Genomic DNA, 23520 nt, shown 5'->3' on the forward strand with positions numbered 1-23520 from the left:
CATAGTCTTGTAGGTATTAGTCTCAATTTTATGTCTTGAGACATCACTTCTGTTGAGAAAACAGTATGAAAGGGACTGGCTTGATAAGCAGGATATCTTCATGTACCACAGTCCTGCACACAAACTCAAGGTTGCTTCTCGCTGATTTAGAGTTTAGTTCATACTGCCTTCTGCGGCTGTATGGATTAAAATAATACAGCAACTTCAATCTTAATTTGCATGCCCATTAGTGAAAAAAAATTGAAGGCAAAGCTTGTTTGAATTCTAACTGACGGTGGCTGTCAATATGACGATTTTTTTGATTCATGAATGCTTTGTTAGATCTGCATTCCTTTAGCTAATGATTTCATTTTGATTCTTGTGATTATCCCCCTTACCGTAAGAAAAGGATGTTAGGAGATGTTACAAGATAGATGTGTTTTGGGCTGGAGAGTACTCCAGCAATGTCAAAGTCATGATTGATTGAGATGATAAACAGTGTAGCCTGTTCCTGGCTCAGCAGGACCATTCATCACTTAGATCAGTGCAGGCAAAATTTAAAAAGTAATTTTCATAAAAGGAGTTCAAACTTTAAAAGGGATTTAAGGCAGTGGATTTAACCCGCTATCAGCCCACACATTCAGGGGGATTTAAAGTGCTTACGTAACCTGAAAATTTCCTCTGCTTTGTACCTTTTCCCAGAAGAATCAACCTGCTTTCTTTCTTCTTTGCTGGGCTTTAATATTTATATATATAAATAAATCTTCTTACTTCAAAGTGGTAGTCTGGAAAAGGATTGCTCTTAATGTACGGCATGTATTGTCAAAGATTTATATTGGTAATTGGACTTTGCACTGTTCTGTGAAGGGCGCTTAATTTTCAGAACGTGCTTAATATGACAGTAATTCAGCAATTGCTCCCTAACCCTTAGCCTTTCACAAGCTTCAGAATATGTCTGCCTTGATGAATTCTGAGTGTGCTGGGTAGCTCAGTTCTGTCTGAATCTGGCAGCATTATATGTCTGAAGGCTCAGTGGAGCCAAGTTGCCCACCGTTCCTTTGAAGTGGCCGGGATGATGATGATATATGGCTCTCTTGAGCTGCAAAGGCAAATGAAGGGTTAGAGCTTCATCCTCCATGTGTTCTCATGTGAGAAAGTTTGACTTCCTTCATGATCCATGGGTCTCTCGAAATGATGGTAGCAAATTCTCGCAAGAAGGGAGCAAAGGTTAAAGTTACAGTAAATTAATAAAGTATAAATAGAAGGGTGGTATAAGACAGCTGCAATGGAGGCTATGTCCATACCTCTGTACACCCTGTAATCTTTATTAAATATACTATTCTGATTTCACTGAGGGGTGTATTCAGAATGCCATTATTTCTAATGCCCTGCTGGATATGTTTTATATCTTGATAAGGTACGACATCGCTGATCAGTGATGAGATTCCCAGTGATGGTAGGTAGCATTATCGGCATCATGTTGAGCATATCCAGCACAACCCTGGGGTTAATGTTATTTTGAATCCAGCCCCAAGTGAAAGCAAAATTTGAGAAATTCCTTCTCAAAGATACATTTGTCAGAGAGAGAGAGGCAAACCAAGGTCTTATGAAAACAAATTGGTGTTTGTTCTCGTGGTAGTATTTGGTACAAAACCTGCTGTAAATCCATACAGTAGCTGAATGTTTTATTGCTTTTAGACAGGAGGGAGAGGGGGAAGACCTCTGGGTGTTCCCCGAGTCTTGTCTTCCTCTGGTCTGCTGCGTTGGCGAGTCGCGTTTCAAATACCCTTTCTCGTTTGCCGGATTTCAACCGCTCCTGCCTCTCCCTCGACAGGTCCGCCTCGCGGCGGAGACCTGGGTCCCACCCTGGGCCTGAAGAAGTCGAGCTCCCTGGAGAGCCTGCAGACAGCCATGTCGGAGGTGAAGAAGAACGAGCTGCCCTTCCACAGGCCCAGGCCGCACATGGTGCGCGGGCGAGGCTGCAACGAGAGCTTCCGGGCGGCCATCGACAAGTCCTACGACGGGCCCCCGGAAGCGGATGACGGTACGAGGCCATTGAGTTATAAACCGGCTCGGTCTGAATGCGCTCGCTTCGTCCAAACTGGGGTGGGGTGGTTCCAATGTGTGACAACATGAGAACTTGCTCTCCACCCTTCCGTGACAGACGGGAGACTTCGAGGTGATCCGTATTTATAAATAGAGGTAAAACAAGGTATTTTGAACTGTAATATTGGGATGATACATCCTGGAAAAAAAAAAAACCTGAGCCGTTAAACATCAGGTGAATAAAGTTGCCTTTGTACCCCGTGAAGAAGCAATGATCGCTGCTAAATTAAATTCTAGCCTCAGTGAAATATATTTTCTTTTAAAGGCGTGTAATTGTCCCACAGGAGAATTCATCTTCTTTTGCTGTTCAGTGCATATTTAAGAAGACCTAGTCTTACAGTGTGAGACACCGTTTCAGTAAAAAGTGATCCCGGCTTAATTTTGTTCTTTTTGCGAGGAAAACGCTGGCAAAAGTTCTGCGGACCTGAAATGGTGTCGCAACGCTCCCGAACGAGGGGCTCTTCAGTAGCGCAGGCGCGAGTAAATCTTTTGAAGAAGCTGGCGTAGCTTTGCTCAGGACGTGTTGATTGTGGGGTGATGGGGCATCATGTGGGAAAACGACAGAGCTGAAACATCTGTGCGAGAGGGTTTCCCACAGTGCTGCACCGTGTCTCCGGACAAGCCCATGTCAAAACAGAGCCTCTGCAGCTGAAGGTCAAGAGCTCTGCTGTCCTGCTGAGGGTGAAGAGTGCGAGAGGAGCAAAAAACGGAATACACCCTCGCCCTTTATATTCATGAGGTAGCAGGCGGTTTCCATGAATGAGCATCAAAGCCAACTACAAAAAATCTGTATCAAGCTGACTAACACTTAATGAACTCCCTCCAATATGACGAGAGTGAGCTCTGCATTCTTCTCAGTGATCAAAGATCGGCTACCAATAAGTACATCAATGCAGCCTGTGGAAAATGCTGCCAAATGACATTAAAACAAGCACATCCAAATCAATTGGAGAACAAAGTTAATCATTCCTGCTTGTATTAAACAGTGAGTGTTGCAGTGTCAAAAATTAAATAACGACAATTATATGCCGATACAATTCATTATCGGCTCTGTTCTTTAAAGTTGGCTTCCCCGTATTTATAGCACGGTGCAGCATCTACAGGCGTTAAGTTCTCCAAATTCTGGGTGAATCCACCCTTCCGGTTAGCAGTGGGATTTTCAGATCGGAAAATGGAAACAACCAAGTGTAAAACAAAAGAAGACAAAATGACAAAAGGAGGAAAAAAAAACTGATGAGCTGAACCACAAAATACAGTGAAGTGTTGTACGTTGGACAGGACTGTTCTGTAATTATAAGATGTTAGCAAGATCTCCCAGACACTGGCGTTTTTTAACGAATGTCTGGGAGGAACGAGAGCCATCAACATCTGCCTCATTTCTGATACTCTAATTCTGAATTCCCCAAAACGTGAAATTCAGAAAAACATATCAAACCTACAGTAATACCTTCTCTGTTCCTCTATTTTCTGCATTAAGTCTCCACCCATCCTCAGTGGCCAACTCCTCACTCTGCAGGGGATCCTAACTTCCCAAGCAAGGGGTTGAGCCGAAGTATCTTCTGCCTAACTTGTCTATAAACAGTTCTAAAAGCATTTCCTTCAGGGTGATCTTATTTCACATGAAATAAAAGTAAGCTGTTATATAATCTTACATCTGTATGACTTGAGCAGTCCATCAGCTTACTGTCTCAGGTGTTTATCGTGAAAGCCAGTGAAGTTTGATTCTCGGGACAAGAATTCAAACTGGTAATTCAAGAAAACATAGCTTGGTTTATTACAGGAACCTTTCCTTCAGAGAAATGGTGCTATAGAGTAGTACGTCAGAGAATTTGAATGATAAAGTAGGTTTACACCCATTGTTTTGTTACCATCTATAGTGACGGTTAAATCATTTCAGCATCAGTATTTTTGAGCCATGTCTAAAGTAAAAACAAAACAATTTGTAATATTAAAGATGGCCCACACGTAAGCGAGATAGATCCTGGCTTTGAGAAAGACATCCTGAAAATAAAAAAAAACTAATTTCTCAGTTATAAAAGTAAAGCTTACAGAAACTAAAACATATAAAGTGACCACATGATTTTACCACTGCTCTGAACTATCCCAGCTAATCATATTCCAGCCTCATCCAGCTTAGACCTCTCCCGAGAGCTCTCAAGACAGAGTGAATGGATTTCTTTAAGCCTACAAAATCTTTCAGGGTGCATCTTAAAAAAATTACATTTTTATTACAGTATATATCTATTTGTATATACCATGTGCTTTCTGTAATGCTGATTAATATTTTCTGTTGACATTTAGACTTGTTAGAGAAAAGGAAGAATGTTATTTTAGAAGGACTCAGGCCTTCTGAGGAATAACACTTTAAAGAAATTAGAACTGCCCAAGTTTCTTAATTTAAAAGAAATGTTCTCTCTGACCAGCTTTTGCTCTCCTTGCTTAGAATGAATTATTTTAAAAGGGAAGATATGATAAGTAGCTACCAGTCTCATTTTGGTCATTTCGGATTCCTTCATCTCAGGAATTGGATATCCTAGTGGAATATCTTTCACAACAAGGCTTAATACCATGTCCTTGTACATTACATTTTTTTGTGTTAAGAAATGTTTATGTTTTCAGAATTGTGTTTACTATGATTCATTTTTAATGCCATGTGTCCCCTCATTCTTGGTTTCCATGGTGAAGTCAGAGGAGTGATTTGGATTATCTAGGTCAGACACTTTTCAAGATGGGCTGCACAACATTTCCACTTATTGGAGTGGGTCAGTAGTTTTTCTTCCATCCATTTGTTGAAACTTGTTTACTTGTGGTTGAAAATGCAGTTTTTCAGACAGACTAGGCCTGTCAGAACTGACCAACTCTCTGGATCTTTTGTAGTTTTGTCTACATTCTGATGGACTTCTTTGACACCTCCTGAAAGCTGAATAAAACAATTCAACAGTTTTTTTCATTATAGCTCATATCACAGAACTGGAAACACAGCGGTGCCCGGTGATATCTCAGAGGACAGACATGCCAGAGAGCCTTCCAGGGATTTCTTTGGATTTGTTTTCTGTTTTCTCCCAGAAGCAGTACAGCACAGGCATGCTACAATTCATTTTGTAATGAAACCACTCTCAATGCGCGATATGGAAAAAACAAAATGAGATGGACTTCAGAACTAAAAGTGGCTCACAGAATATTAATTACTGAATGACTCATCGCAGTGGAATGTGTTGCATTGTCACTAAGAGAAGTTTAGCTTATTTTTCAGCAACACTCAGGCTAAAGAAGAATAGGACACAACCAAAGGCCTATTATGGTTGCTGTATCCTTTTTTGAGGAACAGGTTATGTCTCTTCTAAAATACGATTTAAAATACTTAATCATTCTGCATGCATTCCCTTGTTCCTGAGAGTGAATTGGTCCCTGATGTCATCCATCATTCTGTTTGTCTTCATAAAGCGTGCCGAAAAGTCAGATATTTCCTTCACTGTTGAAAAGAGAGTGAAATTTCACACCAATTCCTGCTCAGAGAATATAACCTTTCCGCTGTATCTTGAGGAGAGGCACTGCAGCCTTGTAAAGGGAGTGTGTTGAAGTCTTTGTGAGCTGAGACTGTCTTTGTTAACGCAGTCGCTCTGGGTGGTTGTTCTGAGTAGTGGGACCTATACAGCTCTTAAGTGTTGCTTTTCTAATGTAATCAAAGTTGCAGTCAACAGCAAACAACCAGGTATTTTTAGCAATTCAGACTTGGGTACAGAAATACCTGTGACAATAGTTGCAACATAGTTTTCCAAGAAGCATTTAATCTGTCTCAATGTAAGTTGAATTTACATCGCAGTCAGGCCCATTTTTTACAATGTTTTTTTCCCCACAGTATTGAGTAATAAATATTCTTTGTCCAGTGTGTTCATTTTTAATGATGTTGCTGTGTTACACATTCTGCCTGTATTTGTCAGGAAACAATAAATTATGCATCTCCTGTCTGACCACATATCCAAATCAAGGGCTTATTTTTCGTTTTTTCTTTGTTTTTGCTCGATAAATGACATAAGCGATTCCTTATCTACTACTGAGGGATCAAAATTGCCAGTGCGATTGCTTCTTATGCAGCACAATATCTCAACAGGATGTCCAGAGTTTTTTATTGCGGAAAAAAAAAGCTTTGCTCTTGTCCTTATAACACACTCTGCAGTGCCAAGAATTAAAATTCCAGAATTGATGCATAGCTCTGTTGTGGTACCAGACAAGGTGGAGAGAGAATGATAATGAATGAAAAAAAACATCAGGTTAACATCAGAGAATTGTCTGCGGTTTGTGTTTTGAAGGAGAGAAAGCATTCGGTATGCAGTAGCTGCTACACAACTAACAGCCTTTACAATAATTAAGTACCCACCATTTGGTCACGTGTGCGTATGGCTAACAGCATTGATTTAGTAGTGTGTGTTTTGTCCACCAATTTACACAGCAAAGTCCCATTTCCAGGCACAAGTAAATTTACATCTGTTCTTTTCACTAAAATGACCATCTGATAAGCATTGCAAAAGCAGTAAAATGAAAGACTTGTTTCAGGAGAGCAGCCTAAGATTGATAGCTTACTTTATTCAGCCCCACTTCGGATGGGCAGTAACAGATGGCTGTGTCAGCAGCTTTGAAATTATGAGTTTCTCTTCCATTTTGCGTGCATGCTTTTAGCAGTGGGAAAAAAGGCAGTTTAAAACATCCATTACACCAGGAATGTATTCCCCAAACGTTAAGTACTGGGCAAAGCCAGCGATGACTTGAAAAGGAATCTAAATTTCAAAATGTCCATTGTCAAGGCCTTCATTAAGACCTCAAATGGATAAAAACTACATATGACGTTCTTCCCTTACGGTCCCTTGAAAGAACATTCAATCCAGCCTTTTGGCCTTTTAGCTGTAGCGTGAAGGCAGTGGAGGTAAAGCTGACACTTCATGGATGAAAAGGATCACATTAGGTGGTTGCAAGATTAGTTTTTGGTGTCTGGCTATATATATATATTTACAGTATGCAAATGTCTTACCCTGATGGAAAAGAGGTGAGAAATTGTCGGCTGACATCCTTAACCACTGTGGCTTACAATATAGAATATTTAAATTAAGGGTAAGCACAAGGAACAATCGTGCTGGTCTGGTAAGGCTAAAATCGATATAATGACAATGAGACAAGCAAAACCTGTAGCAGGAATGTCAGGGCCACCTAAAATAATAAAACTGCCACTGACAGTATATAAAATGGCAGTAACATGACTGCCATGTTCCATGGTTGTGAAGAAATATAATTGCCAGTTGACAGTGTAGGACTTAATGAAGGGTGAGGGTGGGAGCTGAGAGGTTGCGTGAGCTCCCTAAACAGATGGGTTTTGGAGGGGGGGGGCGAATGAATGGGCAGTAGAAACGGAAAAGCGAACTGGGATGACGAGGGTTAGAGGTGGGCAAAGGAGACATGGGCAGGAACGGAGCGACGGAGACAACGGTAGGTAAGCACCGGGGTTTTGAATCAGAGGTGTGGGGCGACCGGAGCTGTGAATCAGCAACGCGTTGAAGAAGAAAGAGTGGGTGGGTGGCTGGCCTCCTTTGTCGGTGCTAAGTGGAAGGGAATCTGGGAGAAGGCCGGGGCCGGGGATGGGAGTTGTGCTGAACAATTAACGAAGGGTCAGCTCCTGCGACTGTTGCACAAGAAGAGGCAGCAGGAGCAGCGCCAGAGAAGAAATGTGTTGGGAATTGGAGAGAAAAGGGTCAAGAGTGGCATGGGCTCTTGGCAGAGAATGAAGAGAAAGGATTTCAGGGATGTGAAAAGTTTTTGAGTGTTACCTTAGAAATAACGTCACCCATTGTTCTTTACCAACATCAATTTTAAAACACTCATTCAGTATATAGAGGTTGCTTTTTAATATGAGTAGGCCTATTCTTTCTATACTATATTTACAGAGCACTTATACTGTTACTTAGCTGTTTAAGAGTATTGTGAAACTGCACCATGGAACAGTTAAATCTGAAATCCATGCAAGTTGAACTTATTTCCATGGACAAGAGCAGTAGACAGAGAGCAGTGGTTTACCATGAACACCATTTGTTTCTATCAATTGCATACAAGGACGCACGTGGCTTTTTTTAGTAACTGATGTACTCTCAACAGATGCACGTGCTCAGTGCTGACTGTTTTTCAAGGCCGCTGCTGTAACCGTTTGAAACCCCGTCCTGATATTCGTTGTCTCTGCCGCCCCGAACAGACGAACTCTCGGACCAAAGCTCGGGACGGGACACCCCTGCCAGCGGGTCCTCGCGCCAGGGCAACCCGGACAACGCCGACGAAAGCAAGAAGGACAAGAAGAAGAAAGCGAAGGAGAAGAAGAAGGACAAGGCGAAAACCAAAGGGAAGGAAAAAGACCGGAAGAGGCTGGAGGATATCGAGGAGCAAGATAAGAAAAGTAAAAAGAAAGGATTCGGAGCAATGTTGAGGTACTTTCTTTCCGTTCTTCTCTAACCAGGGCAGGGATATCTCACTTTACATGACTCCACACAGTAGCAGGGGGGTGACGGAGAGTCGCTGTCAGAAATGGGACAGTTTGCAAAAATGCAAGGTACATCTCTGGCGTATGCCCATATGCACGAGTCAAAGTGGAAGATATGTGCCAGCATTTTCATGGATTTTTGCAGATGTATAAACCTCTCCAGAGCAAGTAAAATGTTTGCAAGAAGCAGAAGCAGCATAGAAACCTACCGAAAAACCTAAGCTATTTTAGATAGGCCAGCCAGAAGCGAATATTCAGTGCACTTCACCATAAAGAAGATCACTTGATTGGCCATATACGATTTCTTGTATCAGGAATTTGTCTTTTCACATACCCCAGCTTCCTCTCCATGAGAAACACAGACAGGGAGAGAAGCTGGGGGTCAGAGTGCAGGGTCAGCCATTTATACGACGCCCCTGGAGCAGCTGGGGTTAAGGGCCTTGCTCAGGGGCCCAACGGTGTAGGATTCCTCTGCCGGCCGCGGGATTTGAACCGGCAATCTTCCAGCCACAGGCGCAGATCCTTAGCCACAGAGCCACAGCACCGCCCCAGCGGTGAGAAACTGGTGAGAAAAGAGAAACCATTCCCCTCCAATGGGCTATTTTCCCTCTATTCCTCAAGATATTTTGTTCCTTACCTTTTTTGGCCTGTGCCAGGACCAATACTCAATGATAGCATGAAGTGCGACACACTTAGCATCCGCTGGCTGATTGGTAAATATTTCATTAGAATGGACGTTTTGGCTGATTGATTCTGCAAATCAGGCCATATAAGTCCCATCAGGTTAAGCCTGACTGGCAATTACTTTTTTAATTGTTTTAATTTGGCTGGATGCTCTGTTTCACACAATTCTTCCCTGAAATGGGTTTCTTGTCACAGTGGGCCGGCAGCTGTATATATCTAGCCCAGCCTATTCAACTCGCTGTCCTACAGAGAGCATTCTGCACAACTAAGCCCACCAGCAGGCTAGGGGAATATTGGACAGAGCATTTCTGACATACAGTTTAGCCTTCTAAGAGAGGTTCAAAACAGTCTTGTTTGTATGACTGAAACACAGGGGTTTCACTCTTCCTGAGACAGTTTTTCCCATCTTCTGAAGCATGTTTTGGGAAAGTGGGCACTTCTGCTGGGACACTTTCCTGAACGTGTTGAAAAGGTCATTTTTTTCTTTTCTTTTCCTTCCATTAAATGCTTGACCTTTTCGAGAGCTTTCACCTCAAATTCAACCTTTACAGCTTGTCTTCCCATACGCTCTTAGCAGCACTTTAAAACCCAAGTGTCACCAATTTTAAATAACCGTTTCTCAAATATTTAAGACTTGTGCAGAATGAATTAGCACTTTGAATACCAGTCTAAAGGGGGACGTGCTTTATCATGGCTTTGTATGGTTGAAATTCCTTGTGGTCACCATAAAAAGTTCACGCTTTGATCAAGACGATATCTGCTTCAGGTCCTTGAATCTGAGGACACTGTTGAGTTGAAACCATGAGAAATCCATTCTTATGATTCATTTCTATCCTTATTATTTTGTTATACTGTATATCCACCCAATATGGAGTCCCAATTGCATGGTTATGTCTCATCTCACAGCTATAAACCCTGCACCCACACTGGGGAATGAGGAAGTGTAGGAAGGCCTCCCTCTTCTTACCTGCTCAGCTTTGAGCCATTTGACTTTTAACACATGAGGGGCAGCCTCATGCAGGAGGTTCAGAGAAGACAAGCATGTCCTTCATGCCCAGGAAGTCACTGTATCAAGTTTTACCCTTGCAGGTGGACAGCCAGTGGTCCGGCTGAGTGCATCCCGGTTACAGCTGAGCCCTTGATCATCTGTTTGAGTGTCTGTTCCTCTTGACCTGCTAGGGACCCACCTTATTTCTTCAACGATATGCAACAAGGTCAAAATAATTAGTGCATTTTAAGATCCATATATATCTCTGTTTCCTGGACCTTGCAATCAGCCAACTCCCTCTACCCCATCTATCTGTTGTTAACTTACTATACACCCTTCAAGCAGGGTGCTCCAAAACATTTTTCATTTTTAAGTGGTAATCTAGTTCAATCTGACGTATCTGATACTGTACTAGTATTTCATTCATCCACTTTAACAATACTCTTTTACAAACCTTATTCTTAATAAGTGCCAGGAATATTAATAGGTTTCCTGGCTGTATCTCATCTTCCAACTGAATGGTCTGCATTTAAAATGGACAGTGTATATGTACAGATTATAGATATAGTCAAAGGACATTTGTGGTTTTGCAGAGATAAGCAGTTATTACACAATTTGACATTGCACTCTTGGCAGCTAAAGTAAAGATTATTGATGGCTGTGTTTTATTTGAGCAACAATTAAAAAGAAATAGCCAGTACATTTGAGGATTAAGAGGGAATTGAAGCCTAGTTGATGATGATTTACATAGACTGCTGATTACATTAATATGTGCTGTGAACAGACATTTTGTGTTTACTTTTGATGGCAGGGTTTCATTTCTGTTGCTAAGAGGATCATTTTCTTGTCTTGCATAGAGTGTGCTGATTGAGCCCTTGATTAGGCCAGTCCATTCTGCCACAAGTGTCATTACAAAGCAAGACTCCTTTTTTGTTAAAAATCAAATAGAAACCCCATTTATTTTTTCTCCTTGGCTCCCAGTCTGCTAATCGGTACATCTTCTGCACCAGTATGCAAGGAGCGAGGACTTGGTATTTTTCCTCCAGCACACCCATTTGCTATTTGACATATTGCAGGTTTCAGAGTAGGAGCCATACAGGGTGGAAGGCATTGATTGGAAGAGGAATCATCCATCTGTCACTGACAGCACTGTATGATAAGATCACTTTATTGGCCATATACAATTTCTTGCATTAGGAATTTGTCTTTTCACATACCCCAGCTTGCTCTCCATGAGACACACAGACAGGGAGAGAAGCTGGGGGTCAGAGCGCAGGGTCAGACATTCATACGGCGCCCCTGGAGCAGCTGGGGTTAAGGGCCTTGCTCAGGGGCCCAACGGAGTAGGATTGCTCTGCGGGATTTGAACCAGCAACCTTCCAGCCACAGGCGCAGATCCTTAGTCACCGTGCCACCACTCTGCCCTAAAGTGATCACCCTAAAGCTTACTCAGAGGTTCCTGGTATGTGGCCAGTTGAGTATATTCTTACTCAAAAGAATGAGAAGTGGTTAAATGAACACCGACAATTACAGAGGAAAATGTAAAACATTCAGTGTTTAGGCTGTGTAACCTTCTTCGGGTCTATGCTAACATTTTCAGAATAGCTTTAAACTAAGGTATCTCACACCAATGGTGCTTGTCTAGCTGTGCAACAGTGGACTCAGTCCGGTAGTTGTCACAGACTCCAGCACAGGTGACATCTGAACTACCTTTACAGATTTAAGGCATTCATCATCCTACACATGACTCCCTGTCTCTGTGCACAATGACTATTAAGTGTCTGCACACATCACTTATAATCAACTGGTTTCTAATGTACCAAAAAAAAAAACTGTTGTTTGCTCTGACTGGATAGTTTCACAAGAACATTTTTTATAAGTTCCCTTCCAACAGTGTTTCTCACGCTCTCTTTCCTAAGTCCTGTTCACCCTTCTTTGTGTGTTGCATCAAGCAATTTTTGCAAGATATATTGTTTCGGTCAGGATTCTTATCTGACTTTTTTTGAGGCAGCTGGCAAAGTTTTGATTTATATTTTTAAAAAGGATTTTCCCAAGAATCAAACTGTGCTGAGCAACTCGATTCTCGTGTAGCTTATTCCCCCCCCCCACTATAGGGGCTTATCTTACTAAAATCTAAATCAACAGGTGATAGGTGAAGAACACCTTGCTGAGGAATTGTGCTGTTTTTGGCTTTGCAAACCCTTGAAATAATAACCGCAGTGGGAGGTTTATTGTGCTTTAGTAACACTGTGCATGTTTCTTTTAGTGTTGCCAGCTCGTCTCATTAGGCAGTAGTTTGAGTAAATGTGTAAATCCTGCAGACTTAATCCTTACAAATCCGGTCATAACAAATACCGATATACTGTATGTATTTCATGGACTTGCCAGGTGTCACAGACTTAGGACCTGTGAGGTGAAAACTGTTCCAGAAATGACTGGAAACTGCCTTGAAAGCTCTGTAGGTTTTCTAGGTGGGAAATGCTGAAGTCAATGGTGAATTGTGGGAGATTGTTCAGCAGCAGTACCCTTAGCTAATACACCCCTGACTTAGTGCAGCTGTGGGTTAGTAGATTAAATTCAATCTGCTATATTTAAAGATCAAAGGGCGGTTTTAGAAGAGTTTACAAAATGGGTAACTGGGCAAACTAAAATACCTCAGGCAAGGGCCCAACTACAGTATGTGACTAAACTGACATTCTGGAGTTTTCCTCACTCATTGAACAGCTCGTTAATCCTTGTCCAAATGAAGAGATCCCCCCCCCCCAAAAAAATCCAAACCAGGCATTGAACCATGATGATTGTTTACAAGACTGGAGCAGAACATTATGGACAAATAATGTGTAATCCTTTTGGATCCAGAAGAACACAGTTTTAAGAAGGAAAAACAGGCTGACAATGTCCCATGCTGTTACAGTAAAGTAATAGTGATAACATAGAGCTTCTTTGTGTGTGTAATGAACAGTAAAATAGTTTATTCCAGGCTTCTTCTGTTTAAACGGTCAAGTAAGGCTTAACCTTATCTGTTGTATAGTTGGCTGGTGGTGCAAAATGGCTTCTATACATTCACCACAAGGGATGCTGTACTGTGGTTTTGTCATGTAGGACTTCCAAGAGGTCTTAGATGCGTCGGGTGGGTGACTTTGGGGTGCTGCTTTCATTTTCAGTGCAATAACGATCCCAAGCAGGAGAGCCTGGGTCAACCTAAATAATACGAATCAGAAATAACAAGAGGTAAGATGGCCACTCCAGAATTCTGCCCTTCAGACATTTAAAATGTAGGATTAGCTTGTACACATTTTGTACATCATGGTGTAGTATGCTGTGGGATGATTATCCATGTAGAAATATGTGGCGATACACCACCAGATGTTTGAGACAGAGTGTCACAGAATGTTTGAAGCTGTAATTGCTGAGTGGAGGGACAGTTTTGCTCAGATCAGCCACCAGTTTAATTCTAGAAAACATTTCCCTGTGAGAAGGATAAAGAGTTTTCATGTAAACGGTTTAGTCTAATTGTTTTGCTGTGTTGGTTTTTGCATCACTAGCGTAGAAAGCTCAGCACTTACCTCTTAATTCTTGAAATGAGTGCATGGCTATCTGAAAGTGTCGTGCTTAGAACCAGTAATTAAATTTACAGAGGCATTACTTAGCTTTGTGGCATTATGATTATATATATAGGAAAATGTGGCCTTTCAAGGTGATTGCATCTTTTTACACATAATCAAACCTCTGTAAGTCAGGTGTGTATCTTTCAATATTTAGTAAGATCAGTTTCTTCACAAAATCACATTCTGCAGCTGTCTCCTTGAGATGGGGTTATGATACCTGCACTATAACCCATATTGTCTTGTATGAGTATATCATGATCAGATATTACCTATGAATAGAAATGATGGATTTATTTAAAAGTGTTTTATAAAAAAAATGTGTGAAATAGGCTTGGCTGTATCATTTCCATTTTTTTCCCCTCATTTTACACACCACCTGCTATACAAAAGCTGCCTAGAGTGCCAGTCACTTGAATCATTTTCTTTCTAATTTAGTAGCTGAACCAGACATTACAGTTTATCGTGGTCAATGTATTATGCGAAGATGAGGGCGTGGGATTAGATGGCTGGTGAAACATGTTTACATCAAGCTTGTTGATAGGTTTACACCCAAACAGATGGGTGAAGAAAATAAGACAAAGCCGCTCTTTCTTCTGGTCTCAATATCTGACATCCGAGTGTAAAATGATCAAGCAGTGCAGCAGTTACTTTAAGGTGCTGAAGAATTCATCTCTGTTCATTTTATAGTGGGACAGTGCATGTGCTACCATCCAGGTGAGGCTGGTATTCTTGTTTATAGTGGATCCTGCCAGAGTAAAGAGATCTTATTCTGGTCCTGGGCATGTTAGGATCTTGCATATGTTCCAAGGAAAAAAAAAAACAACATCTACAGTAGACCATCTGCATATCCTAAGCATCATATTTTAGCTCCATTCCTGGAGGCCTGCGCACATTCTGGAGTTCCAGCTGTGCTCTTTACTTGACTGGAGCCTTAACTGCTCTTCTTTGATTGGAACATTTTCCTGCTAAGATGTTTGGAATTTTATCTCACTTATAAAATACAGGAGTTAGGTGGCAGGCTGCAACATTTTAAGGAGCTGAAAACATTGGAAGGGTTCAAATGAAGCCTGTTATGAAGTCAATTAAGGGGTTCAGTCGTGTCACTGAGAGGTTGGCCCGACCACGACACCAACAGCAGCAGGACTGAGTGCTGCCTCTGACCTAAAGTAAAAAGTTCGAAAGTGAGGAGCCAAGTGCTTGTGTCCTCAGCAAGATTTCTTAAAAAGATATGATGTGTTTATGAAAAGAAAAGGCGATGGACCAGTGCGAAGTCTAGTTGATGGACCATACTGCATGTGAAGTGTGTACACAGTCTATATGGGTCTGCACGATAAATTGGCTCAGTAGGCACTTGTTTCTATCACAGGCACAGCTCTCCCTACTCCTGCCAGGCTCCATTCGTACACGGCCTCACTCCGTAGATGGTGAACAACTCCGCCATGCCAAAAGAACGGCTCCTCTCTCGCGGCAGAGTTTTACATGAGCTAGTTTTTGGAGGGGGAGGCGCTGAGCCCCTGTTGCACTTCATTCGCAGGTTCAGCTCTAAGATCTCGACGATACGAGTTCCACCCCGGGCTGCGTCACCATCTGACTGTGATGTTGATTCCCTAAGCGGCTCTCTTTTCCGAGCACACGTTAGGAATGCTTCTTTGGAGCTGGCTCGGCCCGCAGTGAAGCCGTGATCCCTGGACGTTACAGGCAGTCTCGCAGGGGCAGCAGTCAGGGAAGCACTTGCTCCTCTAGTTGGCTTTTAAACTCCTGTATGTCACTGTGCAGCTTGTAACATGTCAAAACACAAGTAGCTCAATGGGTGGGCTAACTGGAGATGCCCGACTTCCTCATTCTCTGCAGGCAGATGAGTGATCCCTGTGAGCCAGGATGGCAAGACACTGCTAGTAATTCCATCTTGGATTAAGCTGTTGTGGGAAGTTCTTCCTTAGAGGAGCAGGACACAGCCTTGTGCAGATTCACTTTTATTGCGCTCAATAAGGACAGCAATGCACGCTGGGTCTGTCCCACAGAACAGCCAATCTGCAAGGGTTTCCCAGCTCTTATATACAGTACAGTTAGATTCAGTGCTTGGCCTGTTCTTTTCAGTTTTATTGAGCTCAATAAGGACCTCAGGAACAGACCCAGCACACGTTGCTGTCCTTATTGAGCTCAATAAAAACTGAATCTGCACAAGATTCCCACAACAAAACAAATCGTCAATTCTAAATCTTTAAAAAAAAACCAATGCTTTCAACAATTCTTTGCGGTGTAAATGCTTGTGGTATCCACTTTCTTCCCTGCTCTTCTCTTCTGGGGAAAGGCCTCCATTAGAGGTTTTCTCAGACATTTTTTAGATTTCAGTCCCTGCTCATATCGCTTTCAAAAGAAACTCGCATCGATGCGCAATATGTGCATATATTTTCATCGCATCGACACCCTCCTGCTATTTTTCAGATTGTTTTGAATAACAACGGAGCTCATATCCACTCAACACCCACATTTTCATAAAATATGTTTTATCAGATAGATCAGGTTGATATGTGTAGGCAGTATATGAACTCAAATGGAGGCACCCATCAAAGTAAGCTAGACTGATTGCACACGCAATTTAATTTATGTGAGTATTTCAGAAGCAACAACATTAATATTTTGTTACATTATTAATTTCAAGTAGCAGTAGGTCAGCTAAATGTGTTTTAAGACGTCCTCATCTCCAAATTGTTTTGTACAATTGTACAGTAAAATCAAACATCAATAATCTGAACTGTTCTGAAAAGGAGATTCATTACAAATACCTAATGCATTATATAGTGCATTTTCAATACATTATAAAAGCACATTAATATTTTTGGGAGATGTGGTATGATTCTTGTATTACCTTAGTGCTTATTCAAAGCATTTAACAATAATGAAAAATTCTTGGATTTTTAACATGATACCTGCCAAGGTTAAGTTAGTAGTTTGCAGTAAACCTATAAAGACCATGTCTGGACACTCCACTCAAGGCTCTATACAAGCAGCAACCTTAGTTTTTCCCAGGAGGTCTCCCCTCCAGGTACTGACCAGGCTCACACCTGCTGTGAGCGTCAGTGGGCTGCCAGTTGTGAGTTGCAGGTTGATATGGCTTGCAGGGTGAGATGTGTGCTTTGTGTTCAAAACACAAGTAAAATGTAATAAATCTATTGGTATACTGATTCTGGGTTGCACATGGTTTTAAGCAACACCATTTTATTTCATAACGACTTCTGTGCTTGTGAGAGCTGAAACAGGATTACGGTTCTTTCTGGAGAAAGCAGCGTGTTCTCAGTAAGAATTCCAAAGACTTCCACATCAATTTCACAGCCAGATGTTTGCTAAAAACAATTGCCTTCTCACACACAAAGGATTCAGGAGCATTTACAATTTTTCTTGTTTTTTTTTTTACAATTCCTTGTTGGACCTCTTTAATGGAACTGAGAATTCAAAGCATTTTCTTTGAATTTTACATACTTGTGTGTTTTAATTTGACGAATTTATATAAGCGCATAAATGTAAGGGACCACAGTTCATGCTGTAAGTTGCTTATGATACTGAAGCAGAAAGATTCCAATCAGTTCTTCCATTTTATTTATGCTTTTCATAGTAGTGGAAAGATTAAATTAATGGGCAGGCAGCCTTTGTATTGCAAAGCCTATTGTGTGGGCATTGACAAAATAAGAGAGATTATTTCTGATATTGTTACAAATTACCATCCTTCATAATGAAACTCGGCTAATTGCTCTTATCTACATCAACAAGTGTGCGCATTCTTTTTTGGCATTCGACTGCAGCAGCCTAGAAGCTAGGGAAGTTGCTTGGAACAGACTGTCATGCTGTTGGCTGATTGCTGTGCCCCAGGCAAAAAATGACTATCTCAAAGAAGCATAATTATTATATTACAGCGAAAGATAAGAAACCATATTGTTCCAATGTGTGGGCTCCCTTTATTGAAAGGGTTGAACGGTCTCGGGCTCAAATTCATATTTTTATATACACGGAACTGCCGTATTATTGTTATTAAGACATTTAAAATATGAAAGCAGTTGTTGGGGCTGGGAGGGGGACTGTGCTGAAAGGCAACTTTCAAAATAAGATATTCACCCAGAAGGAGTTGGAGGGGTGAGCACAGATAAGCACCACAATTTCCTGTGAGGTCCAGGTGTAACAGTGATAAAAGAGTTTCAGATGCTGGCTCGTTATGAACTTGTCCAAGTCCTTCTCTTTTTTGGGGGGGGGCTTGGGGAAGTTTTTGAATTCTGAAACTTTTTGTGTGGCGACAGACGGTCTGCCTTGTGTTTTCTTCAGTTTGGTCTCCATTCCAGTTCTGGAAGAAGCGCGACTTTAAACACAGGGTGCCATGTCCCCTTGGATTTGGCCGTTAGACCATATGGGCATCTCTTCTCTCTGGCTCAGTATTTTGTATTTGCAGCTCACTGAGAAGGGAGGCTATAATTGTACTATACATATTTTTCTGACTTGCTCTTGGGCCTTTTGTTTCTGCATAGTGAATCAAATCAAATCAAAACCAATTAAACCAAACTTATCAAATGCTGATTGCTGGCTGAAATAGACCTAGTCCAGACTTTGGAAGCCCCTGTCATCTTACAGTACATTGCAGAAGATCTGCTTTATTACTGTTACACCTACTCTGCTCACCAAAGTTTCTTCCAGGTGAGCTGTCTTGAAACAGTTTATCATTTTTGTTCAAGGCATTGAGAGTTTTGCTAGACATTAGCTTTGGGTTTCCAGCATGCCATTGGAAATCAGAAAACAAAACCTTGTCACTGGACTGCAGTGTCTTTAATCACTTAGTATCCTTCTCACGATAAACCATTGAGAGATTTCTTGCATATCGGTATCAAATTATGGCTCACGTTTTGGTATTTTGAAGGAGCCAGATATCTCGGTGGTGTTTTTGTACATGTTGTAGCAGCTTTTCAAAATATGCATTGGTAGATGACTTGGAGTGTTTGGCAAGCCTGTTTAACTGGGTCTAACAAATCTGGGTTATGTGAGATGGGTATACTGTAATTTCAATGCAAAAGATAGATTGGAAAGGGAAAGTTTTTAAGGCATAAGGTTCTAGGGGATTCCAGCTTGGCCAGTGGCTTGAGGGGACGTAAAATCATTACAAAAGGCAATATCTAGCTGGAGGCTCTCTCTAGATATTGGAGAGCAGATCTGGGGAGGAGGAGTTTGTCATTCCAAGCCCATGTATGTTAATAGGTTCTAAATGGAACTTTAGCTAGTGCAGAGGATGAGGTGCAGATGGTGCTGCTTAAAAATTCTCTTTCATTCGGAAATCCTGCTGCTGTTGCGGAGTGACAGCGATGGAGGAGACTGGCTGGTGAAAATGTCGTTTTGCTGTACCTGAAAAGGAAAATTCTTTATCGTCAAAATTCCCTCCCACCCCCCCCCAACCCCCCCCGCCACACACACTCACACACACTCTTATCTTTATCTACTGTTTGGGGGGTACTTTGTATTATTGAATCCCATTGGGGATGCATTAACCCCTAACCTCGTGAGAAGCTTTTTACAGGCCCCCTCCTTTTCCTCTGCACGCTTTCTCCCACAAAACAACAGGCAAAAAAAAACCTTTATGGAAACCTTTTTTAGGGCAGAGGTATGGACCTTTATACAATGAGAGTAATTTAGCCTGCTCCCTGAAAACCTGACAAATTTTAAGCCTGCATCTCTGCCTGCTGCTTCTGTGTGCTCGCCATGGTAACCACTCGTACAGGAAGCCTTTCTGAGCACTCAGAGCCTACCCTGGAACCTGACAACTCTTCTGCGGTCGCGCGGGTAGGCCTGTGTTACGAGCAGCATGTGCTGTCTTTGTGAATGTTGTTTTTTTGATGAAACTCATCAGTTTATTCCAAGCTAAATGTCAGGCTTGGCGAGGCGAACCAGAACAGAATGAAACTAATTGCTGTTGGAAAGCTGAGCCCACTCACATTTGTAGCTTTTGCAGCATGTACACAATTCTCATTTTAAACCTTATACATACAGTTAAACATTATGCATCACATCAGACCAGGTAACTCTTTCCACTGGTGAGTTATCTGTGTGTTCGATGGGCTTGAAGATTGCTCTAGAGCTGGCCACACTCTTGGTGTAAAGAGTTTGACACGGACCCATGTCCACTGTAAATGTGATCTGCTTTTCTTTGAGAACTAAATGTTCTAAAAAAACCTTTAAAAATATCTATTACATTTGAAAAAAAAAACATGTTTATTATCAGTAGTATATCGCAACCTCAGTGTGTTTCCTCACCCCTAGTGGTCAAGGAGTAAGGCAGTTATTACAATTGCAGTTTGGTGTAAAGGCTTTCTTGTTGTCGATAACAAAGTCTAAAATTTTTTACTGTGGCTTAGGAGCAAACTTTATTTTTTAGAATATTTACTAGAAGATTTACTGTTCCCCATTTCTGTTAGAAATGAGACCTGCTGAACCTGCTGTAGATAGAGTTGTGGTGTGGGTAGAGAGTGGAGCCACCTCACTATTTACATCCAAGTCCACTGGTCTAATACTGAGGCAGCTAAGAGTGACAACATTGATTCTGGGGCCAATAAGGCCGTGCCTGTATCACTGTGCATTTTCCCTGTTTCGTTTAGTGTCCTGAGTGAATTGTCTGAGCTTTTAATGAACTTTAAACTTGAAGAGAATGGTGTGTATCTCTTTGAAGATGAAGTGTGTTTGGGAATAAAACAGAGCATCTGCCATGAATTATTCATAGGCCTTTCTGCTGACGTGTTTCACAACAGGATAAAAAGATGAGCCTCATCTTCCTATTTATTGTGTTTTATTTTAAACTTGACCTTCAGTGTTAGATGAAGTGATGATTTCTAAGTCACAGATCCAAATCCACTGGGCTGCTTCGTTGCCATTTTTTTAAATTAATCTTCAGAAATAAAAATAAAAAAATTGCAGTGTGCTTTCAGCCTCACAAATAGCTTTGTCATTTAAAGTGAGAAGACAGTAAACTCTGAGGTTTTCAACATGTAAAATAGGCCATTCATTGTGAAATGTAATTATGTGTGTAATTGGGATCTGTTGAGGGAATTTTCTTGGTAACTTCTAAACAAGAAGAGCAGTGTGCTGTAGTTTAACATTTTTCCACGTATTCTCTGAAGCTAAGAGAACAGTATGTTGTGTTAATATACAACACGTCTTCTGGATCTGTCTTACACGATATGCGTGCAACTATTTCTTGTTTTCTCAGCTTCATCTTTGAATCATTCTCTTGTTTTTTTTTCCTGGTACTTTTTGGCTAATCCCAGCCTCGTGAATCTATAGGTACAGTAGGTCTCAGATCTCACCTGCTGCAGTCCAGCTAAGTTTTGTTCCCCTGGCAGCCAGTTGTACAGGAAGAGGGTTTAGGAAGTTATAGTCAAACAGCCAAAATGTGCAGTAGTTCAGCCCTCACCTCTGAAACCTGATTGGATGCTAGGAAACACAGAAAAACATAATTGCTTCTAATTTTCTTGACGTTTAGAAGCCATTGATTGTAAATGTAAAGCCAACAAGGAGAAGAATAAACTGTGTTTCTGGATGCAGCAAATGTAAAGAGTACTTTACCACTGCAGTTCACACACACTATCTTACAAGATTACAAGTTTAACAATTATTCTGTTTTAGATTAGTATATTTGTCAGCAATTAGACCAGTAGATTGGGCTTCATTGAGCTAATATGCAATAAGTTTTCTTTATACTGCATCGTCCTTCTGTAATCCACTCTCATCAAAGTCTTTAATAACCTTGTGAAGAACATTGGTTCTAGACAGTGGATCTGAGTGGCAATAACATGGTGATCAAATGTAGGTTGACGCAGAACATCCATCTTGAAGTGGAAATCAAGAAGCTAGTGAGAACACATTTGTGGCTATGGATCAGTTTTACACTGAAATTTAGATGTACTCCTAAGTAAGAAAGGAGACACGGGAAACAGAACGAACAATGTAAAGATTTTTGAAACGGTGGTCAGGTGACAAGCATGTGTTCCTTTTATCCCACCCCTGGGGCATCTCGAAATAGTGCCATCTAAGGCTGTTTTTTGAACCAATGTGTTGTACTGTACTTAAAAGTGCCCCTCCATCTTCACCTCTGCGAGTTTGCATCAGCCTGTCTGAAACATGCTCCTCTTAAGACAGTAACATAACATAACATCACTTTATTAGCCCTATACAATTTCTTGCATTAGGAATTCGTCTTTTCGCATACCCCAGCTTGCTCTCCGTGAGACACAGACACACAGACAGGGAGAGAAGCTGGAAGTACAGTTGTTGTTGTTTTGAAATATCGGGAAAATTAACTCAATTCGAGATCCATGAGTCCAGTAATCCCTTATTTGAAGGTAATAGCAACAGGTAGCCTGTCCTGGTAGCTCAGCTCCCACAACAAAAATATGCCCTCAATGAAAAGGCAGTCCATTGTAGAGTAAACATACACACGCAAGCACAATTTAGAGATTTTTAGAGATCGCCCAGCGGGCACTTGGGAGGAAATCAGAGCACCCATAAAAAGGTAAAAAAACAAGAGGTGGGTGTGAGGCCCACCTGGTTAATAGACATTGAAGAAAACCTGCAGGTTTTCACAGGGAGACCATATTAACTCCCAACAGAAAGCACCTCAGTCCAGAATTGAATCCAGGGCTCAAGAGCCGTGAGGCAGAAGCAATATCCACCAGGCCACTGTCATGCCCTAATTAACCAATCAATGTTTTTTTTAATTAGATGGTATCTAATTGATCCAAAGATCTTATCTTGTCATTTTTTTAAAGAAACCTAGGTATCAGCTTAACCAGTATGGTAGGGTATCCCTTTATATACTGTATACCCACAGTCCAAACAGTAGTGTACTGTACATGAATTTCCTTTTTTTTTTAAATAAATAATATATAATTTCAAATTTGGTAAATACTAGAAGCCTGGTCATATGAGTTGATCATTTCTGGCATTCAGAATTATTATAGCTCTGGGGCGTTTTAACTGTACACAGCACTGTTTTCCTCCTGCTTGGAAAACTACAAATGGTCTTACAGAAAGAATGAGGCCGGGGAATTATTTTTTCATTTACGCATCCCCCTTTTTCTTATTCTACTGCAGTAAAACATATCTGTAAATGGAAGTTCACCAATGTGTTCAAAAGATATTATATCACTCAGATGTGAAGTCCACTTTCTTGGAGTTGAATGCAGCTGGACAGAATTGCTTGACTTACTGGAGGTATAATTTATTTAATTTAGCTAATTTTATTTTCTTTTAAAATGAGTTAAAGCCTTTTAAAAGCACTATGCCCTGTGAATACCCTTTCACCTCAGATGCAATCCCTTTACTATGAATCTGGAAATAATACGTTGTGGTAATTGTTTCTTTACTGTACTATTTACAATAGTGTCCAGACTTTGACCTTTGCCACAGTTGGTAAAAACACATTTTTTTTCTGGAGGTAGAATGTAGACACAAACTTTACACTTTCTTTCTGCACAGGGTAATTTGATACTATTGCTCAACAGTGGAGCATTTTTGACAAGCATTTCATTTTCTGTCTCGTTTGTTTCTTTCTCAAGGAGGAAAAGCTTATCTGTTCAGAGACGCCAAGATACTTCATGAGAAAGTACAGTATC

General features: G+C 41.1%; 1 protein-coding gene across 3 annotated transcripts in view; it reads left to right on the forward strand.

Moving 5' to 3' along the window:
• Positions 1-23520, forward strand: part of pard3ba (par-3 family cell polarity regulator beta a) — a 315539-nt gene that overhangs the window by 190986 nt on the left and 101033 nt on the right. For 2 of the 3 annotated variants that reach the window (XM_088930125.1, XM_088930126.1), the window contains exons 17-18: positions 1814-2023; positions 8321-8549. In XM_088930125.1, coding sequence (XP_088786251.1) covers positions 1814-2023; positions 8321-8549 — 439 coding nt within the window. The remainder of the gene's footprint in view (positions 1-1813; positions 2024-8320; positions 8550-23520) is intronic. The other variant, XM_088930127.1, reaches the window with a different exon arrangement.

The sequence above is a fragment of the Atractosteus spatula genome, chromosome 13, assembly GCF_055471065.1.
Source record: "Atractosteus spatula isolate fAtrSpa1 chromosome 13, fAtrSpa1.hap1, whole genome shotgun sequence".
NCBI classification, from domain to species: domain Eukaryota; kingdom Metazoa; phylum Chordata; class Actinopteri; order Semionotiformes; family Lepisosteidae; genus Atractosteus; species Atractosteus spatula.